Below are 27,280 nucleotides of genomic sequence, written 5' to 3' on the forward strand. Positions count from 1 at the left end.
AACTCATATTTAAGTACCTACCTTTGCTTCCCGTAGTGCCCCCCCTGTGCCCGGGGCCGCACCGGGGACCCGAAACCCGCCGCTGCCCCCTCGGTGCTGCATCGGGGCCGGGCCGGGCGGCCCCCGCGGGTGCTGCAGGGCCGGGACGGCAGCGCCGCAGCCGCCGAGGGGCACCGGGGCTCCCCCGGTCCCGCCGCTCCCCCTCACCCCCCACGGGCAGGACACGGCCGGGGGTCCCCGACAGTTCCCGCGGGTCCCCTCAGCGAGCGGCGAGGGGTGGGAGGGGGGGCCGGCAGAGGCAGCGCCCCCTTCCCCTCCCGGCTCCGAGGACATTTTGTTTTCCCTCCCCAGGACAAAGGACAAGGAGGAGCGCGGCACTCACCTGGCGAAGAGCAGCCCGCTGGCCGGCACCGGGGGCCCCGAGGACGGGGCGCTGCTCCGATGCTCGCTCTTCCCGCGGCCAAGGGCGGCCCCGCGCCCGCCCGGCGAGGGAGCGGCGCGGGCAGCGCTCGCAGTCCCGGCGCCATTGCTGCCCGCCCGTCCCAGCCGCTCTCGGCAGCCCCGCTCGCCGCCCTCCGCAGCCCCAGAGCCCCCGGCCCTCGAGCGCGGCACCCGGGGCGCCAGCCGGGTGTCCCCCGAGCGCGCCCGGGAGCCGTGCGGGAGCTGCCGCTGCTCCCCGGCCATCCTGTGCCGTGCGTGTGAGGGAGCGCCGCCATCTCGGCTCCTTCCTCCCCGCCCCCCGCACAACATGGCCGCCCGCTCGCTCCTCCCATTGGCCTCGGGAACGGGATGAATTCACTCCAATCGAACGAGATGAATCGGAGCTACTCCAGAAGGAAAAGAAAAACAGCCCAGGCCTTCAAAGCCACAAGTATAGAACGGAGATTTTTATTTCAAGCAAGTTTCAAGCCTGTTTCCATAACCATCTGCATTCTTGTCTCCTGTGTGCAGGGAGCACTGTAGGGCATTTCTCGATTGCTATATAAGAGTTGACAAAATGATGCATTATTCAGTAAATTGCCACATGCAGGGAAGAGAAACTGTACCTTTTCTTCTAAAATCTTACAAACATGTATTTTTTTAATTTTTATAGACAGTCTGACAAAGCCCTGAATCCCCCCGTTGTAATGCACCATATATATAAAAGACCCCTTATATTACTAACTCAAAACAAACTTCTTCATATTTGTCAATACTCGTTTGATATGGGGTCCAATCAATTTTTGCTGTAGTGATTCGCCACATGCTTGGATTAGAATGTCACCTGAACAGAAATAGCTCCTGAGTCAGGCTCATGTTTCCTATGAGCTTTTATATTTTCTGCCTGCAGTCAATTCACTACAAACTGGCTCCTGACAGAGCTTTACCCAGCTGGGAGAGCTCATCAGCCCAGGGACTAGAGCAGCTCTGGACACGCTGGCCTCCTAAACTCCAGAATCAGCAGCTTTAAGCATTGCAGGAAAGAGATTTACATGCTGAAACAAATACTCTCTCTCTCTGACCAAGCCATTAACAGTGAGAATCTTGTCTCAGCTTAAAACCATTCACAGCTCACTTTTTTTTAATATTTAGTCACAGATTAGTGTTAGAGGGTGAGCTGGGAGAAAACGTGAGCAGTCCAAGAAAACACTGTTTAATAATAATAATGCCTCTAAAAAGAAGCTATCACCTCTCTCTACAAATGTGTCTTGGATTAAGGTCTAGAAACCTTGAATTTAATGACAAAAGCTGAAATTTTGATCTCTCCTTGTTACTCCAAACACATGGGTCTTAAGTTACACACCTGTGCCTTTAATTCAGCACTGAGTAATTACATTTAGGTCGGTGGAATCACTCCAGGTTTTTCTTGGTGTGCCTAAACTGAATGTTGTCCTAAGGATTTGGAAGCATATGAAGTGAATTTAGGAATGAACATGTATGTCAGTAGTTGCAAAATGCAACTGAAATGAACTGTCCCAGTCTGTAGAAGGAAAGCAGAGGTCTAAATTTCAAGAGTAAAAGCAAGCACGTAGCTTTGCACATGTAGGTATAATTGCATCAGCATTCCCTGTATTTTCCCCAACACTACTTCTTCTTTCCTATTTTTAATAATAATGGCAAAAGGAATAATATAAATTTAGGTTGTCTTGGGTACTTCACCTTTTACTCATCTCCTTCAGGAAAACTTTAAAACCTTTCCATAAAACAGAATATTGGCTATGAAGAGACCAAATGTTAGACTCAAGTGGAAGGAAATAGGTCAAAATAAAATGCATTTAACTGAGAAACTGTCTCCTACAGCACGATTTCATCAGCTCTGCCTCCTCAAGAAGTCAGGAAAAAACAGTACAGCTGCATGAAAAGTAAATGAGCAGCTTTTTCTGACTCTAGAACCAGAAAATAATGACATGAAACCCAAATCCAATGCAGCACTATCGCTTGTCTTTCCAAATGCCAGCATTAATTCTCTCTCTCACAGCTCCCAGAGACTTGTTAAACAAAGGAGCCCCATAATGTACTTTGCAAGTGAAAGGTCCTGGAGTGGAAGAAGTCAACTCCAACACAGAAGGCCCTTAACAGAAATGCTGCAGCTCGCTCCAGGAGTTTTGCACCGAAGGGCATCTGCCTGACCTCGCTCCTGCCACAATCCCTGTTTTCTCCTTGCATCAAACAAGCAGTTCTGCAGCACTAGCAATAGGCTGGGCTTTTAGATCAAAACTAGTGTCTCAAAACCTGGAAGTCAAGTCGGCCCGTGCAAGTCACAAAGGGCTGGTTTGGTGTGTGCACAGACCAGTCAGGCATCTTTTTATACCAGAAACAAATTCTCTGTTTAACACATGCCTGATGAGCTGCATTTTCCCTGCACACCTGGGCCATGCCCCGGATGCTGAGTGCTCAGCCAGGATGTCATCCTGATTATCCTCCCTATGCCCCTGGGGGCATTTTTGGAGCCAATTTACACCTCTAATATTTTTTGTCTCCTGGAGAGAGAACTGATTCTGCTTGCACATTGTAATCCTTTCAGAAGAACTTTTCCCTTTTCCCCCTAGTTTTCCTCACTTGTTGTTATTACTTTTTTCCTCTTAAGTTTAAAAATTAAAACCTTTGCTCTGAAAGAGAGCGAAGGAAGAATGAAGAAGCTTCAAACCAAGGAGAAAAACCTTAAAATCCGAATTTCTGTGAACAGCACAAAAAGTCTCCTCCCGCTGCATTAATGCCGCCTCACGAAACGGCGATGGCCTCTGCAGGCAGCTGCCTAAAAACACCCACAGCTCCTCGGGAACACAGACATGCAATTGTTATATTCCCCCCCCCCCCCCCCCCCCGCCCAAAGCTTTCATTTTTCTCTTTACATTCAGCCCCTCGGTGACTCCCAAGAGCCCTCTGCAAAGCCATAAACTGACTTTTGGAGGAGCTTTTGGACACCCCCGGGATCCTCCCCCGCGCTGCCGTGGGGCCCGTGGGTGTGTGAGGGGCTGAGGGGTCGAGCGCCTGGACACTGATAAATAAACATCAGCAGGCGGGGATACGGGCCCGCCCCCGCCGCGCTGCGCAAACGGCGCAGGGATACGCAAACGGCGTAAGGCGGCACCGCGGGCGGCAACGGAGCGGTGCTACACAAATTGCGTAAGGGGGACGGCAATGCCCACAGCCCTACTCAAACAGCGTAAGGAGGGCGCCGGTAAGGGCAATAGGAGAGTTACGTCAGTTGCGTAAAGCTATTCAAATAGCGCAAGAGCCCTGCCCTCAGCGCTACGCAAATGACGGGAGGGCCACGGTGGCTTCCTGAGGTCTCGCGGACCTTTCCCACTTCATCCCAGTCCTCTCCAAAGGGCTCCCACTTTGTCCCAGTCCCTCTTTAAGGGCTCTCAGTTCCCTCCTAAGGGCTCCCAGTCCATCCCAGTCCCCTCCTAACGCCGCTGCCCACAGCCCTACGCAAACGGCGTAAGGGGGCGCCGGTAACGGCAAGAGAGGGACGCTACGTAAACTGCGTTTAGCTACGCAAATGGCGTAAGCGCCCTGCCCTCAGCGCTACGCAAATGGCGGAGAGCCCCAGTTCCTTCCTCGGGGCTCCCAGTTTATCCCAGTACCTCCCACTCCTTTCCTAAGGGCTCCCAGTTCATCCCAGCTATCGCCACGTTCTCGCGCATTCCATCTGCTTCCAGCCAGCTCCTGCCATACAGAAGGCTGAGCCAAGGAGCGGTTTTGGCTTCTGCTGGCTGGCTTGTGTGCTCAAGGGCTGCCTCCCTTCAGGCTGGTACCTTCCCACACGCAGCAAAGACCTCAGCCAGTCCACTGAGGTGGTGATAGTCCCCCACAGCTCAACCCACTGTGTCTCTAAGAACAGAAAAACTTCCTACAACTTGCTAGGAGGAAACCCTGCAAGGAGTCCACAAGAAAAGCTTGGGGGACAGAGAGACCAAGGAAAGAAACTATGTCCAACATGTGGCTGCTGCTTAGACAAGCCAAGAACAGGGCACACCTTTTCCCTCTGTGAGTGATCACGCTGCACAGTTAATGAATTTACCTTTTCCAGTGGAGTCCTTTTCCATGTCTGCAGTGTGGAAGGCACGGAGTGCGGACTGCGTGCTTTTCAGGAAGAAAACTCCCTGGTCATCCATGATATGAACTGTAAACTGAGAAAAGGGAACACGGAGCACAATGACATTGGTGTGAGTAGAGGCTGGCACGGGGGTTGAGCCCGTACGGCCGCTGGTCCAGCACGGGGAACCCAGACCACCTCCCCACCTCAAACACAGCGCCCAGCACAAAGGTTACGTGAAGTCACACAGGGAAAAAAGGTTGTTCAGAAGCATATGGACAGAACTGCCATAGAGCCAAACAGGACAGTCAGTCACGAGCAGAATGTAACAGAACCACAACTAAGTTTAATTAAAATGGAGTCAACCAGTATCAAATGCAATCTCATGGAACTGGGACGTCACCCACACCCACATGAGAACAAAATGTGAGCTGGGAGATGGGGGAAAAACACCCCACCACCTTTCTTGTCTTGTGTTCAACTGACAAGGAAAGACTGGACAGAAAATCACATTTTTTGGGACCTTTCCTCCACAGGACAAGCACTTGTTCCCAGCCCAGAGCATTCCCCGAGCAGGTCCTTACCTTTGTGGGTATGATGCCATTGTTACAAAGGACCAGGGGGAGTGTCTGTGAATCCCCCAGCAGGAGCCTCCTGAAGCGCAGCACAGGGGTTCCTCTCTTACTCCGAAGGCCCGGGCACTCGACTGTCACCTGAGGCACGTGCCCCTCTCCACTGACAGTGAAGGTCAGCTCTTGGGGTTTCATCTTCACGGAGCTGCTGGAGAGGCACAGAAACCATTTCAGCCAGAGCCTTCCAGAATAACAGTTCTAAATAATTTCCCTCATTTGAATCATGCCGTACAGCAGATAAATAACGAGGCACCGGAGGAGACGTGGCAAATCCTCTGGCTGCAGTGATAGGAGACATATGCAACAAGCAAAAGCACACCATGAGAACAGTACGAAAGCAAGAAGGGAAAACCAAATCAACAGCACCGTCAGTAAAGATTATTTCCAAGGATCCTAAAGAAGGAATTGCTTGTTAGGGCAGAAAGCTGACTTCCCTGTTCCAATTCAGCCACTAAAGGCTTGGGGAAGGGCAGGTCAGAGCCCCAGTACACAGGTGCCAGGGAGAGGAACTGGGCTTCTCTTTGATAAGAGCTCCAGTCACTCCCCTGATAAAAAAATTGCTTAATGTATGCCTGGAAACCACACAGGATCACTTCCTTTTACACAAATAAAGAGGAAATCTTGACTTGCTGGCACAGAAACTGCTTCATCTGAGCATTTGTCCTTGGAAAGCCCCAGCTCAGCTGTTGCACTTGTCAGTAACTTCCAGCTGGCTACCTAAGGCTCTCTCTTCAGAGTCCCTCACACAGCCTGAAGTATCCTCCTCATTTTCCTGCTCTGCTCTGCCTAATGCTTAATGCCCCCTACATCATCTCATGCCAGGTACTCTGCCTAAGGGCACTGAAAGCATTAGAGGCACCAAGAGGAGAGGCAGCTACCCGAACGGTCCCCCCAATACTTCACAGGGTCACTACCTTTTTGGGCTAACAAGGGAAGCTGTGAAAGTGCACTGGTAGTCCTCCTTTTGTTCTGGAGTGAAGGTCACTGTAGCAAAAGCGTGGGATAAGCCAGGAATGCTCATCTCAACAGGATCCAACTTGAAGATGTTGCTGATGAGGCTGTGAGGCTTGGGGGGAACCCACAGTGCAGTGTTAGTGTCACATCTTTCAATGTGACCCAGTACATTCCTAGATGCATCCCTGGGAACAGCCCCAGACAGCCTGTCTTGCTTCATGCTTCCCTGGGCAGGCTCCCTCCATGCCAGGGGATGCTGACCTTGCGCCAATGCCCAGGCGAGCAAAAGCTTGCTTTGAGGGCTGGGCAGCCACCCCAGCACATGTGAGAGGTTGGGACGGCACAGAAACCCTTCAAATAACCCAGGACTGGCCTTTCAAGAGAAGGAAAAGCCAGGAAATGCTCTGCTTTGAGCTCTGGCCCATCGGTCTGTAACAGCCCCTCTCTGAGTGTGCTTTCGAGAGATGTTCAGAAGGATTCCCACCAAAGACCCAGAAGCGTGAGCCAAAATTTGCTTGAGAGATGTGGAATTCAATGCAAGTGCCCCCCTGGCATTGCTGCTCTGCCCTGCAGTTCGACCGGCACTGAGCTGGACTGGTCCAGCTGGGCCAGAGAACGCAATAACTCTGGAGAACAAGGCAGGCTCTCACATGGCCTTTAGAGAGCAGCGCTCACCTTGGCCTCTTGTTCTTACCTCTCCAGGCAAGGCTTTGATGGAGAGCACAACGTCACATGGGACACTGCTGCCATTAGAGATCTTGAAGCGAGCCGTGGCCCGTTGCCCAACCTGAACTTTGGTGAAGATGAATTTGTTATCATCTCTGATGAACACACCGTTGCCTTGCACCGACTGTAACGTCTGGCGGAGATTGACGTTGCTGTGGATCGGGTACTGCTCAAAGATGGACGTGGCATCTTCAACAAGCGCTGCAGACAGACCAGAGGAAGGGCTGAGGCTGGAGAACCTCTGCTGAATTTACCTGGACCCAGTTGGCCTCTCAGAAAGCTTGATAAGCCCTTTCTGTCCAGGTGACTGCAAAACCCAGCCTTGGATGAGAGAGCTCAGTTAGTGAGGGTGGAGCTCAGACAACCTCAGTCTTAAAGGGCATTGCTTTCCTTTTATGCTTCCACACATCCCTCCCAGCCTCTCCCCAATGGTGGACTTGAAAAGGACTGTAGCCTCTGAGGATTTTAGGGTGGGACTTCAGGACCAGGGTGCCTCTCTATCCAAGTAGCAAGTTTAGGTGCTGATCAGCAGCAGGACTGCCCACGGCAACCTGTGGACAGCACGTACCTGGGAGGCAGGACTCGGCAGTCAGGGTAAAGGGAATGCCGAGGGGATTGTCCTTGGGGTCTCTGTTGCTGATGTCAATGTACAGCTGCTCCTCGCATTTCCCCTCTGCTCCTGGGCTGCAATCCACTGTGATCTTCTGCTGGCCCCCAGGACCGACGGAGCCGGAGCAAGGGGACACCATGAACACGCCTGCAGTGAGCTGAGCCTGCAGAAAGAGCGCCAGGACAGGCTGATGCCCAACAGCTGTGCCCTGAACACCCCCAGCAAGGAGGATGCCACGCCTTGGCCTCCAGCTGGGCCCAAGCACCCAGTGGCAGGGCAGGGAAGGATGACTCCACGGCCCAAAGGCAGCCCCAGGATGAGATGAACAAGCCAGGAGGAGCTGCACGTCTGTCCCGAGTGGCAGAGAGAAAGGAGTTGGGGTGAAGAGAATGGAGGTGGTAGCTGGGATCCTTCAACCTCCAGGGGTACAGGAGAGCAGAAAGGACTGAGAGAAATGCCGGGAGAGAGGGAGGGGATTGGGAAGAAGAAAAAGCAGAGCTGTCAGTGCTCTATGGATTGGGAGTTCAGATGGGGACAGTTTGCTCCTGTGGTGTTCCCAGATCTGTGCTGGCTAGCAGCCACCAAAAACAGGACCTGCTCCCCTCTCTTGACCCCACAACTGCAGGTCAGAGCCAGAGCATGGGACTGTCAGTGGAACTGAGCAGATAATGGACTCTCCATCCCACAGACCATGTCCTACCCCCAGCCTGGGCACAGCTGCATCCTCCCCCATCCCCTGCAGCAGCACACGCTGGGCAGGAGCAGGAGCCACCCACCTGTGTGGAGCGTTTTCTTTCCCTGACCGAGGGAGCAGATTCCTCTTGCTGTGAACTGAGAGGAGAAAGCAGAGACATCTGTCATGCTGAGCTCCCCTGCCTTTGTCTGAGGCCAAAGCTGGCCTTCCTCCCCATGCAGGAAAACCTTCCTGCTCCCGATGGCCCCCGGAGAGCTGCCTGCAGCACCCATTGCTGCAGCTCATGGACAGAGCAGCTCTGTCACCAGCTTTGTCCCACACATGGGGATACTGAGGTGTTGTTTTGCTCCCTCTTCCCAAGCCAGTGACCCAAATGGACAATAACCCAGGTCTGGCTGCTGAAGCCAGGCAAGGCCTAGAGAGCAATTGTTATATAACCATACGAAAAGCAGAGAGTTAAATTCAGAATACAGATTTAAGCAGAAGCACAAAGAATGTAGTCTTAGAGACAGCAGAGGCCATAACTCATTAAAGAATGCAGGATACATTGACACAAAAGAACAGAAACATATGTACTCAGGAAAACAGAAGGAACTAAGAGGCTAAAATTGGTATATAGAATGAAAACAAAGGCTGATAAGGAAAGAGGATGAGCTAAAACCCGGGCATCCTTGCCAAGATATCAGGAACCTCCGCCAAATAAGCTAGAAAGGTAGCCAAAGCAGGAAAGTTCACAGAAGTTCGTGATGGTGATGGGAGGAGGGCCGGGGACTCATGAGGCTGAAGAACAGGAACGACCCTCCCAGATTCTCCCCAAATTGAAGACCACATCTCTAACTCCGCCTAGACTCCGCCTGTTATGAATATTAAAAATGTATGTCACAATATTATGCATATTCATGATGTATGATGCAATTACTTGCCAAAAATTGTATAAAAAGACCAGCTGTGAGTTGCTGAATCGAAGCAGTTTCCCCAGGGAGACCTGGCTGCTTCCCGGCACCGTGAATAAAACATACCTCCTGTTTAAAGGCTACAAACTTTGTCTCTGAGCAGTTACTCCGTCCGTGCCTTATTGGGGGCATAAAATTGGCATCACTGCCTGTCACACACCAGCTGTGTGGTGGTGCCTCCTCAGACAGAAAGGCTGGGGCAGGTCTTCTCTTACCTTTGCAGTGGAGGTGCTTGGTGGATGAGGAATTTGAAGTTGAGGGCGCCTTTGTTCTCTACAATTAAGACCTGGCGCTTCTTGGTGCCCTTAACCATGGCACCAAAGTCGATGGGCGAGGCAGGCTCGATGCTGTACTTGCTGTACACAGCTCTCACCAACACCCTCACTGGGATGGTGGCAACGGTCTTGCCTCCTTGACCCGATTTGAGATCAGTGACCTGCAACCAGAGGAGGGGCTGGTAAACACAGCAGAGAGGCCAGCCTCTACCTCTGTCCCCACCCCAGGCCTCCAGCAGCTCACCTTCCCTTTTTAAAGGCCTCTTCCAGAGCCAGATTTCCAGCTCTCTTATGAAGCCTCCCAAATGGTTTTGGAAGTCTCTGTTTGTGTGTGTAGGAGAGAGGATGCCCCAGCTAAAGCCTGCTTTGCACAAGACACCTCTCCTGCTTATGCTCCCAAGACACACTGTGCTAACACAGCCGGGCCCAGGCAGCTCACCTGGCAGAGCAGGATGGGTTTGCTCTCGAGAAACACTTCAGTTGTGGGGTGGAAGAGGACCTCAACTTTCACAGGTGGCTGGGAGGCTTTCAGCACAGCCCCCTGCGGCCGGACAGTGAAGGGAGATTCCAAGTCGCCCCTCTTGGCACTTCCAGTGGTCAGCTTGAAACTGTGGAGAAAGGGAAAGAATGAAGACCTCTGCAGTTGAAAGCACAGGTGCCACCAGCACAGCCAGCACTTTGCACAGGACCAGAAAAAAAAGAAAAGGGAGCAGCATGGGAACAGGTTCTAGCCATGGACAGAGGGAGAACGCAGGCCTGGGAGCCTGAGGAAAAGCTCAGCACCAGGCAGCTGGACTCACCTGTACTCAATGTCATATAAGCCTTTGTTCTGCAGACTCAGGACTTGCTGCTTATTATCCAGGACATTAATGGTTCCAAATTCCAAGCTGCCATCTGGACCTGCAGAAAACCCATAGAGCGAGGTAAGAAGTGGTGAATATTTGTGAGCTGCTGCAGAGCACACCAGCTCACAATCTACACAGTTGGAGTTCTTGGATGGCACAAAACCCTCTTCAGCAAGTGTCCCTTCTTGGAAGTGTTCTCTAGCTACTTGGCTGCCCTTTCTCTTCTCACTCCAGTATCTGCAGGGTAGAAGCCAAGGAGCTTGGTTTCCATTTCCTTGCTTCCAAGCACAAATCCAGCTACTTTATGTGCTCTGCTGAGCCAACTGCCTGTTCAGATGACTGTTGTTTCAAAGCACCAAATGCAATCTGCACATGAAGCTGCACATTTCCAAGTTCAGACGGGAGAGACTCAAGGCTGTTGGTGCCCTGACAGTGCTTTACTTCACGCAGCTTGCAAGGTCTGTGCTTTATGGATCTGTGCCACCCTTGCCTGCTATGCCATCCCCTCCCAAGGGCTTTGGTTGCCCACCTGCCAAGGTAGTAAAATGCATCTGGACTGTGTTGTCTGGGAGGCATCCACTGACCTTCAGGCATGTTGATGCTCAGATTAACATCGTAGACCTCCACAGAGACTTTGATGGTTTCAGCTTGAACAATGCCCAGGATGTTTTCTGTATCTGAAACCTGAGGCAGCAAGAAACAAACACTGCTTAGACCATTCTTTTGGAAGACAGCCTCTAAGTCCTTGTCTCTGCCAGCTGCTTCCCCCACGGCCTCCCTGGCTTGACAAGTGTTTGGGGACTCCCAAGTTTTCTTAACCTGTTCATCTCACAGGCTGCCCCGGCAGGATTCTGCTGCAGTAAGAAACCCTATCAGCCCAATTCTGCACTCCCACAGCAGGGAATGGTGCTGCTAAAGCTCCCTTGAGAGGGCCAGGGCTGTAAACACAACCACAAGAAATGTGAGGTGTCCCAGAGCAGGTGGCATTGACAATTAGCGCCCTCCTCGTCAATCACCTCGCATGTTTGCTGAAATGCAGCCTCTAAACCACAGGGAACAAAATCCCAGAAAGGGTGCAGAGCGAATGCTGGTCTGTACAACCAAACAACAGCCTTCAAGCCTGCACAGCAGCAAGGTGGCTGTGGTACAGGCTCCGGATGCAGAGCCTGGGCACCCGGGCAACCCAGCACAGAGGCAGAAGTTGGGGCCACAGCACCCCCGTGTCTGTCAGGTGCAGCTCTCCCTGACTCTGTCCTAAGAGCACACGGCTGCTTGCTCTGCCCTGCTCCGCCAGGAAGGCCCAAGCCCCTCTCACCTCTAGTTGGATCATCTTATTTGTGATGCCAATCTTCTCGGCCTTGAAATTCAGCTTCACCTCAAAGTCTGTGCGGGGCCCAACGATGCCCCTGCCTTGCGATGCAGAGAACTCATCTCCAAGGTCGTCCAGCCCACTGAGATGCCATGCCATGGGCAGTGGGCTGTCGTTTCTCAGGACCAGGGTCTGGGTGTCAGTCCTGCAGAGACAGGAAGACACTCAGTGTCAGTGCTGGGTGGTCACACCAGCCTGGCCACTGAATGCGGCTCAAAGCAGCTCCATCTGAGCCTCTGGAACCAGAGTCAAACCTCTTCTCTTTGTCACGAGCCTTGGAGTGCCCTCAGCCGTGGGATGACTGACCTGTGCAGAAGTATCTTGTTGAAATGCAGCTCCTGGGGACTGACCCCCAGCTTCATGTGACCCCCTTGGCAGCACAGTCAGAAGACCACTGGCTCTAGGTTGTCCTTGATCCAGCAGACGGGACTGTCTTCCAGGAGGCCAGCAGAAGTCGGGTACACCCAAACACTCAGCTTCTGAACCCGTCCCCACAAACAGAAATACAAAGAGCCCTCTGTGAGCAGGAGGAACGGCACTTCTGCGGTGCCTGCCCTACCTGCTCACCTCCTACCTTCTTCTCTTTGGGCTGCAGCCTCATGCTGGGAGGGTCCAAAAGGAACGTCTCTCCTTTGCCGTCGTTCTCAAAGGAGAAATGCACCTCTGCCTCCATGGGGGAGTCGTTGAGGATGGTTAACTTTTCGCTGTTGCCGGGGCAGTTCTGTGCCTTGTACCTGTCCAGAGAAGGGGAAAAGGCTGCAGAGGAGACTGTTGCCCTCACCACACACCGAGGAAAGCACCGTGTGCTGGCAGCAGGAGGTGGCACTGGAAGACCATGGTCTAACAAGCAGGGGAAGAAAAAGGATCCCTGTCAGGGGCACGAGGCACGGTCTGTGTGCTCATCCTTGCCTTGCTTTGATGCTGCCCCTATACCTGGTGCCTGCACCCCAGAAGCGTGACGATGCACAGGCCATTTCAAGAGTGTTTCACACAATTTAAATTCAAAAGTGCCTGGAAAAACAACAATACACCAGGCACAAGGGTTCTTTCCCCTTCTTTCTTGGGGTGCCTTCCCTGCAGAGGATAGAGAAAGGCTTTGGAAAAGATGTTTGCAAAAGAGTTTTGCTTATCTCTTTTAGAAAAGTCGTCAGACTACTGTGGGTTAGCTCAAAAGTCTGAGGGAAAGAAATCAAAAGCATCAGTTCCCAAGGGGAATGTGAAAGATAACAAATGACCCTTCCCTGAGGTGTGCAACTGAATTTGGAGTGAAAGGGCTAAAGAGGTAAACAGAAATCCCAGACCATCCATCAGCCTGGCCTTCCAGAGCTCCCATGGAGACAAGACCTTAACTTCAAATATTATTAAAAAAATAAAAAGAAGAGTGACATTAAAAACAGAAATATGCCAACAGCTACAATGACAACATTTTTAGGCAGACTTTTTCCAGCACTGTGGATGCAATGGAATCTCAGGAAAACGCAATTCCTGCTGTAGGTTCCCCTCTGACTCACACATATTGGCAGGTCAAATCACAAAATCTCACTACTATTAGAGATTAATGAAAGGTTTACAAAACCATCTAGAGAATACTTGCTTGTTTAGTCTACCTGTAGAGCTCAAAGCACTTGAAAAAGCACCATAAAGTTCATTTCCTAAGGGGTGGAGCTGAGATGTGGAGGGGACACGGGTTGCCCCAAGTCACTTTCGGGTTGGCAGCAGCAGCTCTGGTGGCTCTGGACACCAGGGCACCCACCAGGCTGGCAAAGCAGCTCCTCCAAGGCTCATTTGCCTGTTATCTGCTCACACTCACACATCTGTGCTCCCTCAAGCCCATGTGTCTGCCAGGTCTCTGCCCGGGACTGCCCTGCATTGTGCCACTGGGACAGTGTGTCTGCAAGTGTGTCCAGGAGAGCACAAGGCCCTGGAGATCCCCTCCCGACATCTCAGTCTGTACAGGCAGCACACAGGGATGCTCACTTGGGAGCAGGGAGCACATACCACTCTCCTGACTTGCCATAAAGCAGCGGTCCAAAGTGGAACTGCTTTGTGCTCATGACATATTCCTTGGAGATGATGTCCTCCTTCTCCTTGCTCTTCCCCCAGCGAGGAAACACCAGCCTGGGCAGAGAAAAAATGGGGAATGAGGAGCTCTGAGATGCTGCAAGCAGGAAATCTAGTCAGAAAGCCATCACCCTTCTCGGTGGGTGAGGTACCAGTTCAGCCTCCCAGCTCCCAGCAGAGGAAGGGATGCTGGGTGACTCAGGCAGCACCATCTGCCCCAGCCAGAAGGTCACAAGGGGCAGCCCTGGCTCTGAGGTCAGGGGTGCAGTGTGGGATGCTCCTGTGGCCCAGCCTTACCGTGGGTTCTGGCTGATGCTGGCTCAGGTGAACTTCGGGGTGTTTCTGGGGAGTGATCCTGGAGACTTTTCGGGCTCTGGGGGGAGTTTGGCTTTTCCTTGCTAGACTTGTGTCTGCTCGTGGCTTTCCCCTCCTTCAAGTGGTCCTGTGCCTCTGCCTCTGGGGCCTTGGCATAAGGGGAGAGAGAAAAGAGAGTGAGAGGTGAGACCTGCCCTGAGACACCCCCCTCCTGGAAAGCAGAATGGGGGATTTGTTAGCCAACAGGAGAGAGAATAAATAATCACCACTGCCCATGGACTTGGTCTTCCTTATTGGCCTTTGTCTTGCCTCGGACACCCCTCCTTACCCAGGACTCTCTCCCCACCAAGGACCCTTGGGTTGATGGGTTTAAGCCATTTTTTTCCTGTTGTCTTACAGAACTGCTCTGTGCCTCCAGCAGAGCTGTCTCTTTTCTCTCATCCCTGGTGGAAAGGATGCCTGCAGACATGGGGCCCCATCACGTCTTCACTGCCCCTCCACGGTGACCCTTTTCCATCCAACCTGTCCCCTGCCCTGGCACCCTCACTGAAGGCACAAAAGGAATACCCACCACATCATCTTCTGCAGCAGCACCCTCAGGTTCAACAAGGATGAAGTGTCTGAGGTCTTGTGATGCTGTGGAAACTCTGTCCTCCTCTGGGTAGGGGACCACAGAGAAAAGAGAGCCAGGGGGAATGGGAGGCCCTAAGGGACCCAGTCCCAGAGAGTCCAGAATCTAAAACAGAAGAGAAAAGCCTGTTTATACTCCTGTCACCTTCATCCTCACAGTCCTTCCCTAAAGGCCCCGAGCTTTTGGCAGTGGAGTTTTTGATTTACATGGAGTACAAGTGCTTTTTTATGTCCCATGGGTCAGCAGGCTCCAGAGCAGAGGCAGGACCTACAGTGGGACCAAGAGAGAAACCTCTCCCAAGTGACTCAGCTGAAGAGAACAATGCCTGGGAGCTGCCCTGCCCTGGGACCATTTTTAATGATTTCCAGACTGAGAAACTCTCTGAACAGATGGGATGCTTGGACACAGAGCACTCCCACTTTCCACACATCTGAGGGAGGCTGAGAACCTCCCCATCCACAGAGATACTGCGGAGCTATTGTGGAACATCATCAGTGGCCTTGACAAGGATCTGTGTTCTTAACACCTGGGGGGCACACTGTTCCAGGGGCCCAGACCACGGCAAGTTCAGCATCTGAGCCTTGCAGGCTTTTACCTGCTTTGGTGGTGGCAGCTTCTTGCTCTTCAGGATCCTCCTAAACACCTTTTCACGATGCGTGACGTGGAAGTCCAAGCAGGGCACTCCGGTATCCTGGCTTCTGACTGAGCCTTCTGCAACTTCCCCTTCCCGCTGAAGACTCTTGTGGCTGCCATGTTTTTCCAGAGGCTTCTTCTCTGTCTTCTCCGGAGACTTACTGTTCTTCTTCTTGTCTTTGTGTTTAGGGGAAGACTGGGACTTGTCTGGCACTTAGTTCATGATACCCTGAACCCTGTCCCAGGATGACAGAATATGTCTGATCCTGTTCTGCCCATGGATCCAGCTTGGCCAGGTCCCTCTGCAGAGCCCTCCTGCCTTCCAGCACATCAACACACCCCCAGCTTGGTGTCAGCTGCACATTTGCTGATGAAATGCCTGCTTCTGCAGCAGCTGCAGATGCTCAAGGGGCAGCAGGACCAAGTCAGGGGCCGGGAGGGCCTGGGGGGCTTTGGGGTGTGGGAGGGTCCTGGGGCAGCTGGGGAGGGGCTTTGGGGACTGGGGATTTAGACCTGGACAGACCAGTACAGACCAGGACAGACCAGTAGCTCCTCACTGCTCCCCAGATCTCTCCTGGAGCTGGGCCACGTTGTTGTGGGACACCTGAGCCCCCCCAGTGCCCTCCCAGTTACAGCCCAGTGCCCCCTGTACAGCCCACTGTGTTCCTGTCCCAGGGTACTGGGTGACCCCTCTTGGGGGGGGTTGGAAGGGATTTGAGGGGGGAGCTGGGGGAGATTTGGGGGGATCTTGGGGTGTTGGATGGGAATTTGTGGGTTTTGGGGGGCTTTGGGTGCATTTGGGGGAGTTAAAAGGTCTTGAGGGCATTGGGGGGTGAAATGGATCTGTAGGGGGAGAGGATTAAATGGAAAAGGGGGGTTGGGGGACATTTGAGGGGGTTAAATGGGCCTGGGGGGGAGAGGATGGGCAGCACCACCAGTAGGTGAGTCCTGAGACCCCCCCCTGGTGTCCCCAAGACCCTCTTTGTGTCCCCAGTTCCCTCCTTAACACCCCAAGACCCCCCCGGTGTCTCCATTTTCCCCAGGGCCTCCCCATGGCCCCAATTCCCCCCTTGACACCCCCAATTCCACTGTCCCCAAACTCCTCCCCACTGTCCCCAAACTCCTCCCCACTGTCCCCAAACTCCATCCCTGATGTCCCCAACCCTCCATCTCACCCCAGGAGCCCCCCCTGGACCCTCTGAGCACAAAAACGTCCCCTCTCCCCCCCACACTCACAGAAAGGCCAAGGGCGTCTGGGGACACCTTGGGGAGAGTTGGGGGGCTTTGCAGGGCACTGGGGGATTACTGGGGGATACTGGGACACACTGGGGGGAAGCAGGGGGCACTGGGAGGGACTGGGGGGTTACTGGGGCATTACCAGGACACACGGGGGGACACTGGGAGGTTACTGGGCCATACTGGGGGTTACTGGATGCTCACTGCAGGATCACTGGGCCATACTGGGGGGCAGTGGGAGGTCACTTGGACACACTGGCTGGTCACTGAGGGGGTTACTGGGCCGTACTGAGGGTCACTGGGATATACTGGGGGCACTGGGATCCCCTTACCCGGATGTGGTCTGTCACCCCCCCGCACTTTGGGGGGCACCCCCAGGACCTCTCCCCTGAGGGCTGGGAGATCCCCTGAACCCCACTGCTGGGCTTTAGGGGACCCCGGGACCCCTTCCCTGTGAGGTCTCTGTGTGCTGAGTGTTGGGGGTCTCTGGGGTTCGAGGGGGCATTAAGATCCCCTTTCCCTGGGGTCGGTCCGCCGGGCCGGCAGGGGGCGCTGTGGCGGGAGGGGTAATGGCGGGTCGCGCAGAGCCTCATGGGAGTTAATGTTCCCTCTTGAGGACTCCGCCTGCGCCTGCGCAATGCAGCCAGGGCGTTAGCAAAGTTCCCCCCTCCGCTCGCTGGTTCCAGGCCTGCGCTCTGACCCTCGGGAACCCCCGAACCCCTTGGCTAAACCCTCCCGAGCCCTCCAGCCTTTCCACCCGCAGCCGCGCTCCCCGCAGCCCCCGAGGGGATCCCCAGAGCCCCGCTCTCCCGCAGGCCCCGCAATCTCCCACAGCGCAGCCGCACCTTCCGCCATCATGGCTTCCACCCGCCCGCCCGCCGGGGCTGTGTCCGGGACCGGCCGTGCCCTGGGGCGGGGCTTTGCTGCACTTTGGTGTTAAACCCAACAAACTGCGAGGGGGGACAGCCCCAGAAACCAGGGACTGGCTTCCTTTTCCCGCACAGATGTGGAAAGCCAAGTCCCGGCTGCCCCCCGGCCGCCTCCGGCGCCTTCCACAGCTCCAGCCTCATCCCTCCTCCTCTCCCCTTTACTCGGCACCAGGATCTCCCTCCTTCTCTCCCTACAAATCCTACAAAACCATCGGGCTTCACTTCATCTCTGATTTCCTCCCTTTCCCCCCCCCACCCCGGGGGCCCAGGGAGATGGGAGTGGGGGTTATGGTCAGTTCATCCCGTGTTTGTGCTGCTGCTTCAACCTCAGGGAGAGGAGTCCTTCCCCTGCTCCATCCAGCCTGGCTCCCTCCCACGGGAGACAGTCCTCCATGGACTTCTTCAACCTGAGTCCTTCCCATGGGATCAGTCCCTCAGGAACAGGCTGCTCCAGTGTGGGTCCCTTCCATGGGGTCAGTCCCTCAGGAACAGGCTGCTCCAGTGTGGGTCCTTCCATGGGGTCAGTCCCTCAGGAACAGGCTGTTCCAGTGTCAGTCCCTTCCATGGGATCAGTCCCTCAGGAACAGGCTGTTCCAGTGTGGATCCCCCACAGGGTCACAAGTCCTGCCAGCAAATCTGCTCCAGTGTGGGCTCCTCCCCGGGCTGCAGGGGGGTCTCTGCTCCAGCCTGGACTCACCCACAGGTCACAGGCCCTTCAGCTCGAGTTCACATGGAGTTGCAGCCACCAAGGAGCCCCAGACTCTGACACACAGCCAGGAGCCCCAGACAGCACCAGCAGCTGCAAATTTCAGCAGCACATCCCAGACACATCTGTGGCTATCTCCAACACTCCCAGCCCCACCCTGGACACCAACAAAGGCTGTTGTGGTTTCACCTCATGCAGCCCCCAAGCCCCTCCCGGCCGCTCCTCACTCCCCCACCAGCAGGACCCTGGAGAGAACTGGGAGGGGAAAAGCTGGAAAACTCGTGGGTTGAGAGAAAGACACTTTAATAAGGACAAGCAGAAGCTGCACGCAGGAGCAAAACAAAACAGGGGATTCATTCCCTGCTTCCCACGGTTGGGCAGGTGTTCAGCACCTCCAGGAGAGCAGGGCCCTATCCCATGGAATGGGGACTTGGGAAAACGATCTCCATCCCTCTAAACCTGTCCCAGCTGTGTCCCCTCCCAACCTCCCCCACACCCCCAGCCCTCCCCAGTGTGTCTGTGCCAGGGGCAGGAAAGGCCTTGGCTCTGGGGAGGCTCAGCACTAACCAAACCACCTCTGTGTTCTCAAGCCTGTGCTCAGCACAAGCCCAACCCCAGCCCCACAGCAGCCCCTGCAAAGAAAATTAACTCCACCCTGGCCCAAAGCAGCACATTCTGGCCCTTATTCCACACCAGTCCCATCATGCCCAGGCCCCACACGACTCAATACAACTTCACCCCCCACCACCCTCTTCCCATTCTTTGCTAGAACACACAGGTCTCCTTCCCTTAGTCTGTGCACCACCCCTGCAAAATGTCCATCAAATGGCCCCAAAATGTCTGTTCAATTCCTCCAGTCCAGTCCTTTGGGCTCCCCCTGTTCTGGTGGTCCCTCGTGGCAGGAGAGGGGCTGTGTGGGGGGAGTTCCTGGGCACCAAAGGCAGCTCAAGTCGGTCCCTGCTGCCCTGCAACTGCTGCTTGGGAGGCTCCTCCTGCACTGCTTGCTATTTCTGAAAGGGATTTTTGCCTGAATCTTGGTGGTTTCAGTTTTTCTGGGCTGAATCTTGGTGTTTTGGAGGTTTTTATGGTCACAGGATGCCCACTGAGTTCTAGAGATGAACTTGGGCAGGAGGAACCCCCAAGCCAACTTGCTCAGCTCTTGTTTCCCCCCCATCAGGATTTGTCCTTCCCAAAGCTTGGGCGGATGGAGGAGGAGGCTGCGAGGAAGAGGAAGATGCCTTGGGCCCCCCAGGCAGGTGAGGAGGCAGTCAGTGCCCCTTTGGGCGGGTGTTGTGCTGGCTCTGTCAGCCGAGCATGGCCCCGGCTGCAGGACAACCCCGCTGCCGCTGCCGTCCTGCCGGGGCCGGAGTTGGGGGGATGTCGTTGGCCTTCCCTGTGGGCCGGAGGCAAATCCCCTCCCTGTCCTTCTTGCTCCCTGCCCCGAGCTGAGGACGGAGAGCCCGGAGGACAAATCCCCCCTTGAGACCCTGGTGGGAGAGGCTGTTTTGAAGGGCTCCCCGGCGCAGGAAGGCAGCGGGGAGGAAAAGGGCCGGAGATCCCCCCCCAGGAGGGGCTCCAAAGGCAGCCCAGGGTGCTGTGAGGAGGAAAGACCCAGCCTGTGCCGGGAAGGTGGCCGGAGCTTGAGCCAGAGCTCTGACCTGGTGGAGCCTGAGCAGCCTCCCAGCAGGGAGAAGCCCGTCCGGTGCTTGGAGTGCGGAAAGAACTTCAGGAAGAGCACCCACCTGCTCCAACACCAGCACATCCACACTGGGGAACGCCCCTACCCATGTGGGGAATGTGCAAAGAGCAAAGAGCTTCAGGCAGATCTCCAACCTGATCCGACACAAGTGCATCCACAGTGGGGAACGAGCCTTACACTTGTGGGGAATGCAGGAAAAGTCTCAGGCAGAAGTTCCACCTCTGCAGGAAAAGTCTCAGGCAGAAGTCCCACCTCTGCAGAGACCAGCTCATCCATAGCGGGTAACGTCCCTAGCAGTGTGGAGAATGTGGGAAGAGGTTTCACACCAGGTCAGATCTCCATAACACACAGTGATGAGAGGCCCTTCTGCTGCACCTCCCACCTCATTACCCAGCGGCGCATCCACACCGGGGAGAGGCCCTACAAGTGTGGGGAGTGTGTGGGAAGAGCTTCGGTCAGAGTGGACAGTTGTTGACCTCACACCAACGGACCCACCAGTAAGAGAAGCCGTCGAGTGCCCCGACTGCAGGAAGAGCTTCAGCCGCTGCTTCCCCCCCGAATGAAGCCCCTGATGGGGAGGCAACCCCTGGAGTCCAGTGACTGTCACTCCATCCCTGGTTGGTGTCTGGGTCGTAGCGCTCTGCTGTGTTGAGCTCTATGGACCCGTCAAACCCTCCCATGGCGTAGATGAAGTTGTCCACGACGGTGACGCTGATGTAGCAGCGCCGCAAGTGCATGGGTGCCACCTGCTGCCACGTCTTCTGGAGTGGGTCAAACCGCTTGATGATGTCTAAATAATCTGTGCCATCAAATCCGCCGATGACGTAGATGTAGCCTTTCAAATACACTGAGCCGTGGAAGGCAACAGGGCTCTCTTGCTCCCAGGGGGTGTTCAGCCACTTGTCGGTGCGGCCGTCGTAGGTCTCGATGGCGCTGGTGGCGCTGCCCCCGCTCCAGCCCCCGATGGCAAAGAGGATGGCGTAAGGCAGGCGCGGCCGGGAGAGTGGGTTGGTGTTGGCCGAGGAGCTCTGGCCATCCGAGTTCAGGTCGTAGATTTCTGACAGGGCACTGATGAGATCTTTGCACCCAGCATTGTCCTTCACGTACTCGTGAGCTTTGACGTTGTTCATGAAGTAGTCAGACGGTAGGAGTGCCAGTCGAACCTGGAACATGCAAGGAGGAGGTTAGAATACTAATGCTGATGGTTTCCCCCTCGGCAGCCTTTGGGGACAGCTTCAAAGCTGTACTGCACCCACCTTGTCCAGCAAGCAGGCGATGTACTGCCTCCTGTTCTGCGGGTCATGAGCGATCCACCTCAGCACAGCCTCGAGCATGGCTTCTTCTCGCCTCACGTTGAGCTCGTCCTTCTCGATGATATGTGCCAGCTCCTCAGCAGAGAGGGCTAGGAACTCCTCGGACACCTGGGACACCTCCTCGAAGTGATGCAGGATGTACGCGCAGGCGGCTGCGCGCAGGTCGGGGCAGTAGTAATAGTCGGTGAATCTGCAGATGCCAATGCAGTTCTCAAAGCACAGTCTGGAACGGAGGAACTCGCAGCACAGGTTGACAGGTTGACAGCGGCTGCGCAGCCCGGCGGGAGCGGAGCGGGAGCGATGGTGAGCGGGGTCCGCGGGCCGGGAGCCCGGGCTGGGGCAGCGGCGGCCCCGGGGCTGGGCGGGGGAGCGCGGCCAGGAGGGCGCTGGAGGCTCCTCGGTCCCACCAGGGCGGCACCGAGCGGGGTCTCTGCTCTGCCCGCAGGTGCCCGAGCTGGAGAAAGCCACGGTCCGGATCCGGCAGCCCGAGCGCGTGCGGGGGATCATTTGGACCCTCTGGGAGCAGGGGGTGACCAAGCTGCAGGGAAGCCATGCTTCAGCACCACTTGCCCTGGCCGTGGAGCTGCCAGGTGGGCACTGGAGCCCTGTCCCTGCTGACAGCAGCCCCAGGGGGGTTGCCCCCTCTATCCCTCCGCGCCGTGGCCCCTTACCCACGCCGATGCTGCTGTAGCCCAGGTGGGGCCCAGGTGACGCCGCTCGTTCACGCACATGCCCTGCAGCCCCCTGTCCATGCCGGTGATCAGCCGCCCCACGCCCACCACGCCGGCCACTGTGGCCCCTCGGTCATGGCTGGGGCGAAGGGACAGGCCCGTCAGAGGTGTAAAAAGGATGAAGCTCCCAAAGCTGCTGGGGGGGCAGAGTGGGGGGACAGGGCTGCCCCCTCCCCGAGGTGCAGGTAGCCCACCACAGCCCATGAGCCTCTGTGCTGCAGGCAGAATCCACAGCTCAAAAACACGCATCCTGATGGGCTCAATCCTGCACTGTTGGGGGGCAGCTGCCCCTGCAGCACTGGTCAGGGCTCCAGCTTGACCCTGCACCTCCAGAACCCATCAGCTGCCTCCCCAGGTCTCACCCACAGAGCTGGGCTGAAGGCCAGCAGCTCCCAGGCTTCCTGCTGCTTCCAAACCATTTTGCATATGGCACATTGGAGCTTTGTGCAGCAAGGAGGAAAGACAACATCCCGGCCTCATTTTTAAACTGCAGATTTGTTTTTATTTTTAGATCTCAAAAAACTCTAAGAAGTAAGTGGAGACATCTCAGGTAAATCGAAGTCCTTAATCCCCTTGTTTCTGTGTCCCCGGTTCTCCCCCTGCTCACGGTGCTGCAAACCAGGGGCTGCCCCAGGCTCGGGTCCCAGCCAGTGTGGGCAGAGCAGGAGGGATGCAGGGCCAAGGGACACTGAGTGGAGCAAAGCCTCTGGGGTAATGGCAGGTTTCTCGACTGCCACGTCTCAAAGTGCTTTAAGTGTTTTCCTGCCTGTGCAGCACAAGCAGATACATGTTCCTGAGTGCAGAACGTCCCACTTAGGGCCAAATCCTGCCTGTGCCCGGGACAGGCTCCCACATGGCACTGTAGAGCTGAGGGCATGCCAGGCTCCCCGAGGGGCTGGGGGGAGCTGGGGGACACGGCAGGGCAGCCAGGCAGGGGCTGGGGGAAGGGGCTGCAGCCTGGGTTGAGGCTTTGCTTGAGGCCAGGCCGGCCCCCCCAGGCTGACACGTGTACAGGGCTCCCCGGGTCCATGTGCTCACCCCAGCATCCATCAAAAACCTTTCTTGGGGGGGATCTGGGCACTGTCTGGAGCGGGCAGCTGCCTGCCCTAGCCTGGCTGCCCCTGTCCTGGGGCTGGGGGATGCATGCGGGGTCCCCGCAGCTGCCCGCCCGCCTTGGGATGCGGGTGGGGGCTGGAGGAGACATGCAGGGTCCCGACGCAGCTGCCCCCCGCATGCAGCCGGCACAGAGCCACGGACGATACCTGGAGTCAAACTTTTTGCCATCTTTAAAGGTCCCATTGTAGTGCTAGCGAATGAAATCCCCCATCTGCGCCTCCCGCAGGCAGATTTTGGGGATATAGTATCTGTCTATCACCACGTCTTCCCAGTGCCGGGGCCCCCAGGATGCCCAGGAGGAGGAGGAGGACGAGGCAGTGGCTGCCCGGGGCCATGGCCATGGCGCTGGGGCTGTGGCGGCAGAAGGGCCCGGCGGGGAGAAGGCGGAGAAGGGGGGTCCGGGACGCCCCTTCTCTGCCCAGGACGCCCCTTCCCTTCGCTTTCCCTCCCTTCCCTTCCCCTGCACCCGCCCAGCCCGGCCCTCTTGGAATTTCTGTAGACATGTCGCTCATCTCCCTCTCCATGTTGGAGGACCTGAAGTAGGTACAGCAACAACAGAGTATGAGCTTGTGAGCCTTGAATTGCACTCCATCAACTCTTATGATGACATCACAGAGTTTCCCTTCCAGGTGGAGCTCATTGGCGATGCTCCAATTCCCTTCGCTCATCTCCCTCTCCATGTTGGAGGATGACTGTCTGGTGCTATCCCCCACGTTGCAGTCAGAGGCAGAGTGGACCTCGCTGACGCGTGTGGAACACTCTGGTGTTGCCTGGAAACATCCAGCGCTGAACCCACTCGCTGGCTCTGGATTGTGACCCGTGATGACATCACAACCACAGGGGTGACCCAGGCCCAACATTCCCTGGTTGCCCGGCGCCTTCACTTCCCCTCGGCCCAGGTTCTGCTGAACCCCGGGCCTGCACAATGTTAATGGTTGCTGGGAGCAAAATCGTCTGTGTGATCCCCCAGCATAAGAATAATGAATAATAATAATAATAAATAATCCTCAGTATTATTTTGCCCGAGTGTAAAAGTCCCGAAAGGTGGGCACTGACTGCTGCTGAAGTGCCTTGTGCCACCTCACCCAGGAGGAAGCTGAGGCACAGCCCAGCTCCTGTCAGTGCTGAAGTCGCACCCACTGCCCCTGATTTGGCACTCGAGGTGAAGCCCAGAGGCCAGTGCAAGCAGGCAGCCCTCAGCTTGCACATGCTGTCCCCTCCCTGCAGGTTCCTGTCCTTGAGCCCAGGCCCTGAGGTGAGGCTGAGAAGTGGCCCAGAGGTGAGCCCAGAGCTGTCCCTGAGGTGAGGCTGAGAAGTGGCCCAGAGGTGAGCCCAGAGCTGTCCCTGAGGTGAGGCTGAGAATAAGTGCAAGGCAGAGGTGCTGCTGAGGAAGGAGAGCCCCATGGTGGGGAAGAGACAAAGCTGTTCCTGAGGGACTGACCCCATGGAAGGGACCCACACTGGAGCAGCCTGTTCCTGAAGGACTGATCCCATGGAAGGACTCAGGTTGAAGAAGTCCATGGAGGACTGTCTCCCGTGGGAGGGAGCCAGGCTGGATGGAGCAGGGGAAGGACTCCTCTCCCTGAGGTTGAAGCAGCAGCACAAACATGGGATGAACTGACCATATCCCCCATTCCCATCTCCCTGGGCCACCGGGGTGGGGGGGGAAAGGGAGGAAATCAGAGATGAAGTGAAGCCCGATGGTTTTGTAGGATTTGTAGGGAGAGAAGGAGGGAGATCCTGGTGCCGAGTAAAGGGGAGAGGAGGAGGGATGAGGCTGGAGCTGTGGAAGGCGCTGGAGGCGGCCGGGGGGCAGCCGGGACTTGGCTTTCCACATCTGTGCGGGAAAAGGAAGCCAGTCCCTGGTTTCTGGGGCTGTCCCCCCTCGCAGTTTGTTGGGTTTAACACCAAAGTGCAGCAAAGCCCCACCCCAGGGCACGGCCGGTCCCGGACACAGCCCCGGCGGGCGGGCGGGCGGAAACCATGATGGCGGAAGGTGCGGCTGCGCTGTGGGAGATTGCGGGGCCTGCGGGAGAGCGGGGCTCTGGGGATCCCCTCGGGGGCTGCGGGGAGCGCGGCTGCGGGTGGAAAGGCTGGAGGGCTCGGGAGGGTTTAGCCAAGGGGTTCGGGGGTTCCCGAGGGTCAGAGCGCAGGCCTGGAACCAGCGAGCGGAGGGGGGGAACTTTGCTAACGCCCTGGCTGCACTGCGCCAGAGTATGAGCTTGTGAACCTTGAATTGCACTCCATCAACTCTTATGATGACATCACAGAGTTTCCCTTCCAGGCGGAGCTCATTGGCGATGCTCCAATTCCCTTCGCTCATCTCCCTCTCCATGTTGGAGGATGACTGGCGGGTGGGTGCTCAGCTATCCCCCACGTTGCAGTCAGAGGCAGAGTGGACCTCGCTGACACGTGTGGAACACTCTGGTGTTGCCTGGAAACATCCAGCGCTGAACCCACTCGCTGGCTCTGGATTGTGACCCGTGATGACATCACAACCACAGGGGTGACCCAGGCCCAACATTCCCTGGTTGCCCGGCGCCTTCACTTCCCCTCGGCCCAGGTTCTGCTGAACCCCGGGCCTGCACAATGTTAATGGTTGCTGGGAGCAAAATCGTCTGTGTGATCCCCCAGCATAAGAATAATGAATAATAATAATAATAAATAATCCTCAGTATTATTTTGCCCGAGTGTAAAAGTCCCGAAAGGTGGGCACTGACTGCTGCTGAAGTGCCTTGTGCCACCTCACCCAGGAGGAAGCTGAGGCACAGCCCAGCTCCTGTCAGTGCTGAAGTCGCACCCACTGCCCCTGATTTGGCACTCGAGGTGAAGCCCAGAGGCCAGTGCAAGCAGGCAGCCCTCAGCTTGCACATGATGTCCCCTACCTGCAGGTTCCTGTCCTTGAGAGGAGGCCAAGAGATGACACTGAGAATAAGTGCAAGGCAGAGGTGCTGCTGAGGAAGGAGAGCCCCGTGGTGGGGAAGAGACAAAGCTGGGACTGCCCATCCCTGAGCAGGTGCTGTGTCCATCCCCTGTGTGCCAGGTGAGCTGGGGCTTTGCTGCAGAGCTGCGGGCGCTGATTTGAGCGGCTCCAAGTGCTGAGATGGTGGGCACCCTGGAACACCAACTGTGCCTGGCTATGGAGCCTGCAAGGAGGAGCAGAGACAGCCCTGGCAGTGTGGGGGGCCAGGTTGTCCCTGTGCCTTCCCCTGCAGGCCCTGGCTGTCCCTGCTGGGCCCCTGTCCATCCCCATCAGGTCCCTGCCCATGCCCCCCGGGCTGAGCTCCCCCCAGGAAGTGCCATGGAGCTGAAGCTGCTGCCATCCCCCCCCTGCAGCCGCTGCCCCAGGCAAGGGAGCAGCAAAGGCAGGGCCAGGAGCAGAGGCAGCAGCAGGGGAGCCCTGGGGGGCTGGGAAGCTCTTGTGTGGGGCAGGAAAGAGGCGCTGGGCACGAGGCCAGGGCTGTGCTGAGCCGGCCCAGCCCTCACATCCCCCCAGCCAACGCCGGCTGCCCAGGGGGCTTGGGCGGGACCCCCAGCCCGTGTGCCCCACACTGAGCTGGCAGAGAGAGAGCCAAGGGACAGGGCCACGGGCAGGGCCACGGGGGAGGGACAGGCAGGGCCATTGCAGGGCCACGGTGAGGGCACAGCCTGTGGCAGCAGAGCTGCCCAGGGCCGGGGGCAGCCGGGGCTGTTGGGACCAGCCAGTGCTGGGGCCGAGCAGAGTACGAGGCCTCTTGCAGAGCCCTGGAGCAGCCTCCCACTTGCCAGCCCCGCCCTGCTGGGGTGACACTGTCCCCTCCCTCCAGGACACTCCCCTGAAATCTTTGGGGGGACCTTTTGTGTCTATTCCTGGTTCCTGATTCCTGTTGGGGACCTGAGGGAGCCTCTGCAATCCCCTCTGTGGGGCACAATCTCCTCTCCAGAGCTTGACTCAGTGCAGGCTTTGCAGGGAAATCTGTGCTGGCAGCCCGAGTATGTCCTGACCCTCTATGCTCCCCCCAGAATATTTGGGATGACTTCCCCCTTCCCAGGCACGCACAGGATGGGGGGCAGTTGTTTTCCTACTGTTCCTGTTCCTGCTCAGCCCTGGGTGGCTCCTGGGGGTGGGCGGGAGGTGTTTTCTGAGGGTACTGGGTTGGGTTGGGGGCAGAGCCCCAGCGGTGGGTGGGGGATGCGGGTCCCCCCCATGGTGGGGGTTGGTGTTACTGGGTCAGGCCCCGCCGGCTCCATTGTCAGCCCGGTGCCAGTGGGGGGGACACAGCGGGTTTGGGGCCCCTCCAGGAGTGCTGGGGGTGGTTCTGGAGCCCGGGAGCTGCCAAGTGTGGAGGGT

At 56.4% G+C, this 27,280-nt stretch overlaps 3 protein-coding genes and 1 long non-coding RNA gene across 4 annotated transcripts; all 4 read right to left on the minus strand.

Moving 5' to 3' along the window:
- Positions 1 to 866: 866 nt before the first annotated feature.
- Positions 867 to 2,509, minus strand: LOC135406224 (uncharacterized). Its single transcript, XR_010426240.1, has 2 exons — positions 2,140 to 2,509; positions 867 to 978 (listed from the first exon to the last, which is right to left on the minus strand). It is a non-coding gene; the product is annotated as an uncharacterized LOC135406224 (long non-coding RNA).
- A 1,972-nt stretch (positions 2,510 to 4,481) lies between these two features.
- LOC135406323 (hydrocephalus-inducing protein homolog) lies at positions 4,482 to 9,497 on the minus strand. Its single transcript, XM_064640734.1, has 7 exons — positions 9,307 to 9,497; positions 8,221 to 8,275; positions 7,403 to 7,607; positions 6,803 to 7,035; positions 6,069 to 6,220; positions 5,107 to 5,302; positions 4,482 to 4,616 (listed from the first exon to the last, which is right to left on the minus strand). The coding sequence occupies exons 1-7, from the start codon at positions 9,402 to 9,404 to the stop codon at positions 4,482 to 4,484; spliced, it is 1,074 nt and encodes a 357-aa protein (XP_064496804.1). The 5' UTR covers positions 9,405 to 9,497.
- A 143-nt stretch (positions 9,498 to 9,640) lies between these two features.
- On the minus strand, positions 9,641 to 11,953 carry LOC135406084 (hydrocephalus-inducing protein-like). The gene is made up of 5 exons (XM_064640641.1): positions 11,887 to 11,953; positions 11,527 to 11,725; positions 10,796 to 10,895; positions 10,167 to 10,266; positions 9,641 to 9,974 (listed from the first exon to the last, which is right to left on the minus strand). Exons 1-5 carry the CDS (start codon positions 11,940 to 11,942, stop codon positions 9,755 to 9,757), a joined length of 675 nt encoding a protein of 224 aa, XP_064496711.1. The 5' UTR covers positions 11,943 to 11,953; the 3' UTR covers positions 9,641 to 9,754.
- An 8,292-nt stretch (positions 11,954 to 20,245) lies between these two features.
- Positions 20,246 to 25,285, minus strand: LOC135406324 (kelch-like protein 10). The gene is made up of 4 exons (XM_064640735.1): positions 25,143 to 25,285; positions 21,775 to 21,913; positions 21,047 to 21,619; positions 20,246 to 20,953 (listed from the first exon to the last, which is right to left on the minus strand). The coding sequence occupies exons 1-4, from the start codon at positions 25,283 to 25,285 to the stop codon at positions 20,246 to 20,248; spliced, it is 1,563 nt and encodes a 520-aa protein (XP_064496805.1).
- Between the last annotated feature and the right edge of the window lie 1,995 nt (positions 25,286 to 27,280).

The sequence above is a fragment of the Pseudopipra pipra genome, chromosome W (assembly GCF_036250125.1).
Source record: "Pseudopipra pipra isolate bDixPip1 chromosome W, bDixPip1.hap1, whole genome shotgun sequence".
NCBI lineage: Eukaryota > Metazoa > Chordata > Aves > Passeriformes > Pipridae > Pseudopipra > Pseudopipra pipra.

Coding starts and splice junctions, on each gene's coding strand:
- LOC135406323 (XM_064640734.1), bottom strand. CDS start 9,404: ATGGTTAAGGGCACCAAGAAGCGCCAGGTCTTAATTGTAGAGAACAAA. Junction 6,221..6,802: donor TCAAAGCCTTGCCTGGAGAG/GTAAGAACAAGA, acceptor GTTCCCCCCAAG/CCTCACAGCCTCATCAGCAA. Junction 4,617..5,106: donor ATGGCATCATACCCACAAAG/GTAAGGACCTGC, acceptor CCCTTTTCTCAG/TTTACAGTTCATATCATGGA.
- LOC135406084 (XM_064640641.1), bottom strand. CDS start 11,942: ATGAAGCTGGGGGTCAGTCCCCAGGAGCTGCATTTCAACAAGATACTT. Junction 11,726..11,886: donor AACAAGATACTTCTGCACAG/GTCAGTCATCCC, acceptor CTGTCTCTGCAG/GACTGACACCCAGACCCTGG. Junction 9,975..10,166: donor TTATATGACATTGAGTACAG/GTGAGTCCAGCT, acceptor CTTTCTCCACAG/TTTCAAGCTGACCACTGGAA.
- LOC135406324 (XM_064640735.1), bottom strand. CDS start 25,285: ATGGAGAGGGAGATGAGCGAAGGGAATTGGAGCATCGCCAATGAGCTC. Junction 21,914..25,142: donor TGGCGCAGTGCAGCCAGGGC/GTTAGCAAAGTT, acceptor CCTTCGCCCCAG/CCATGACCGAGGGGCCACAG. Junction 20,954..21,046: donor TCGCCTGCTTGCTGGACAAG/GTGGGTGCAGTA, acceptor TGCATGTTCCAG/GTTCGACTGGCACTCCTACC.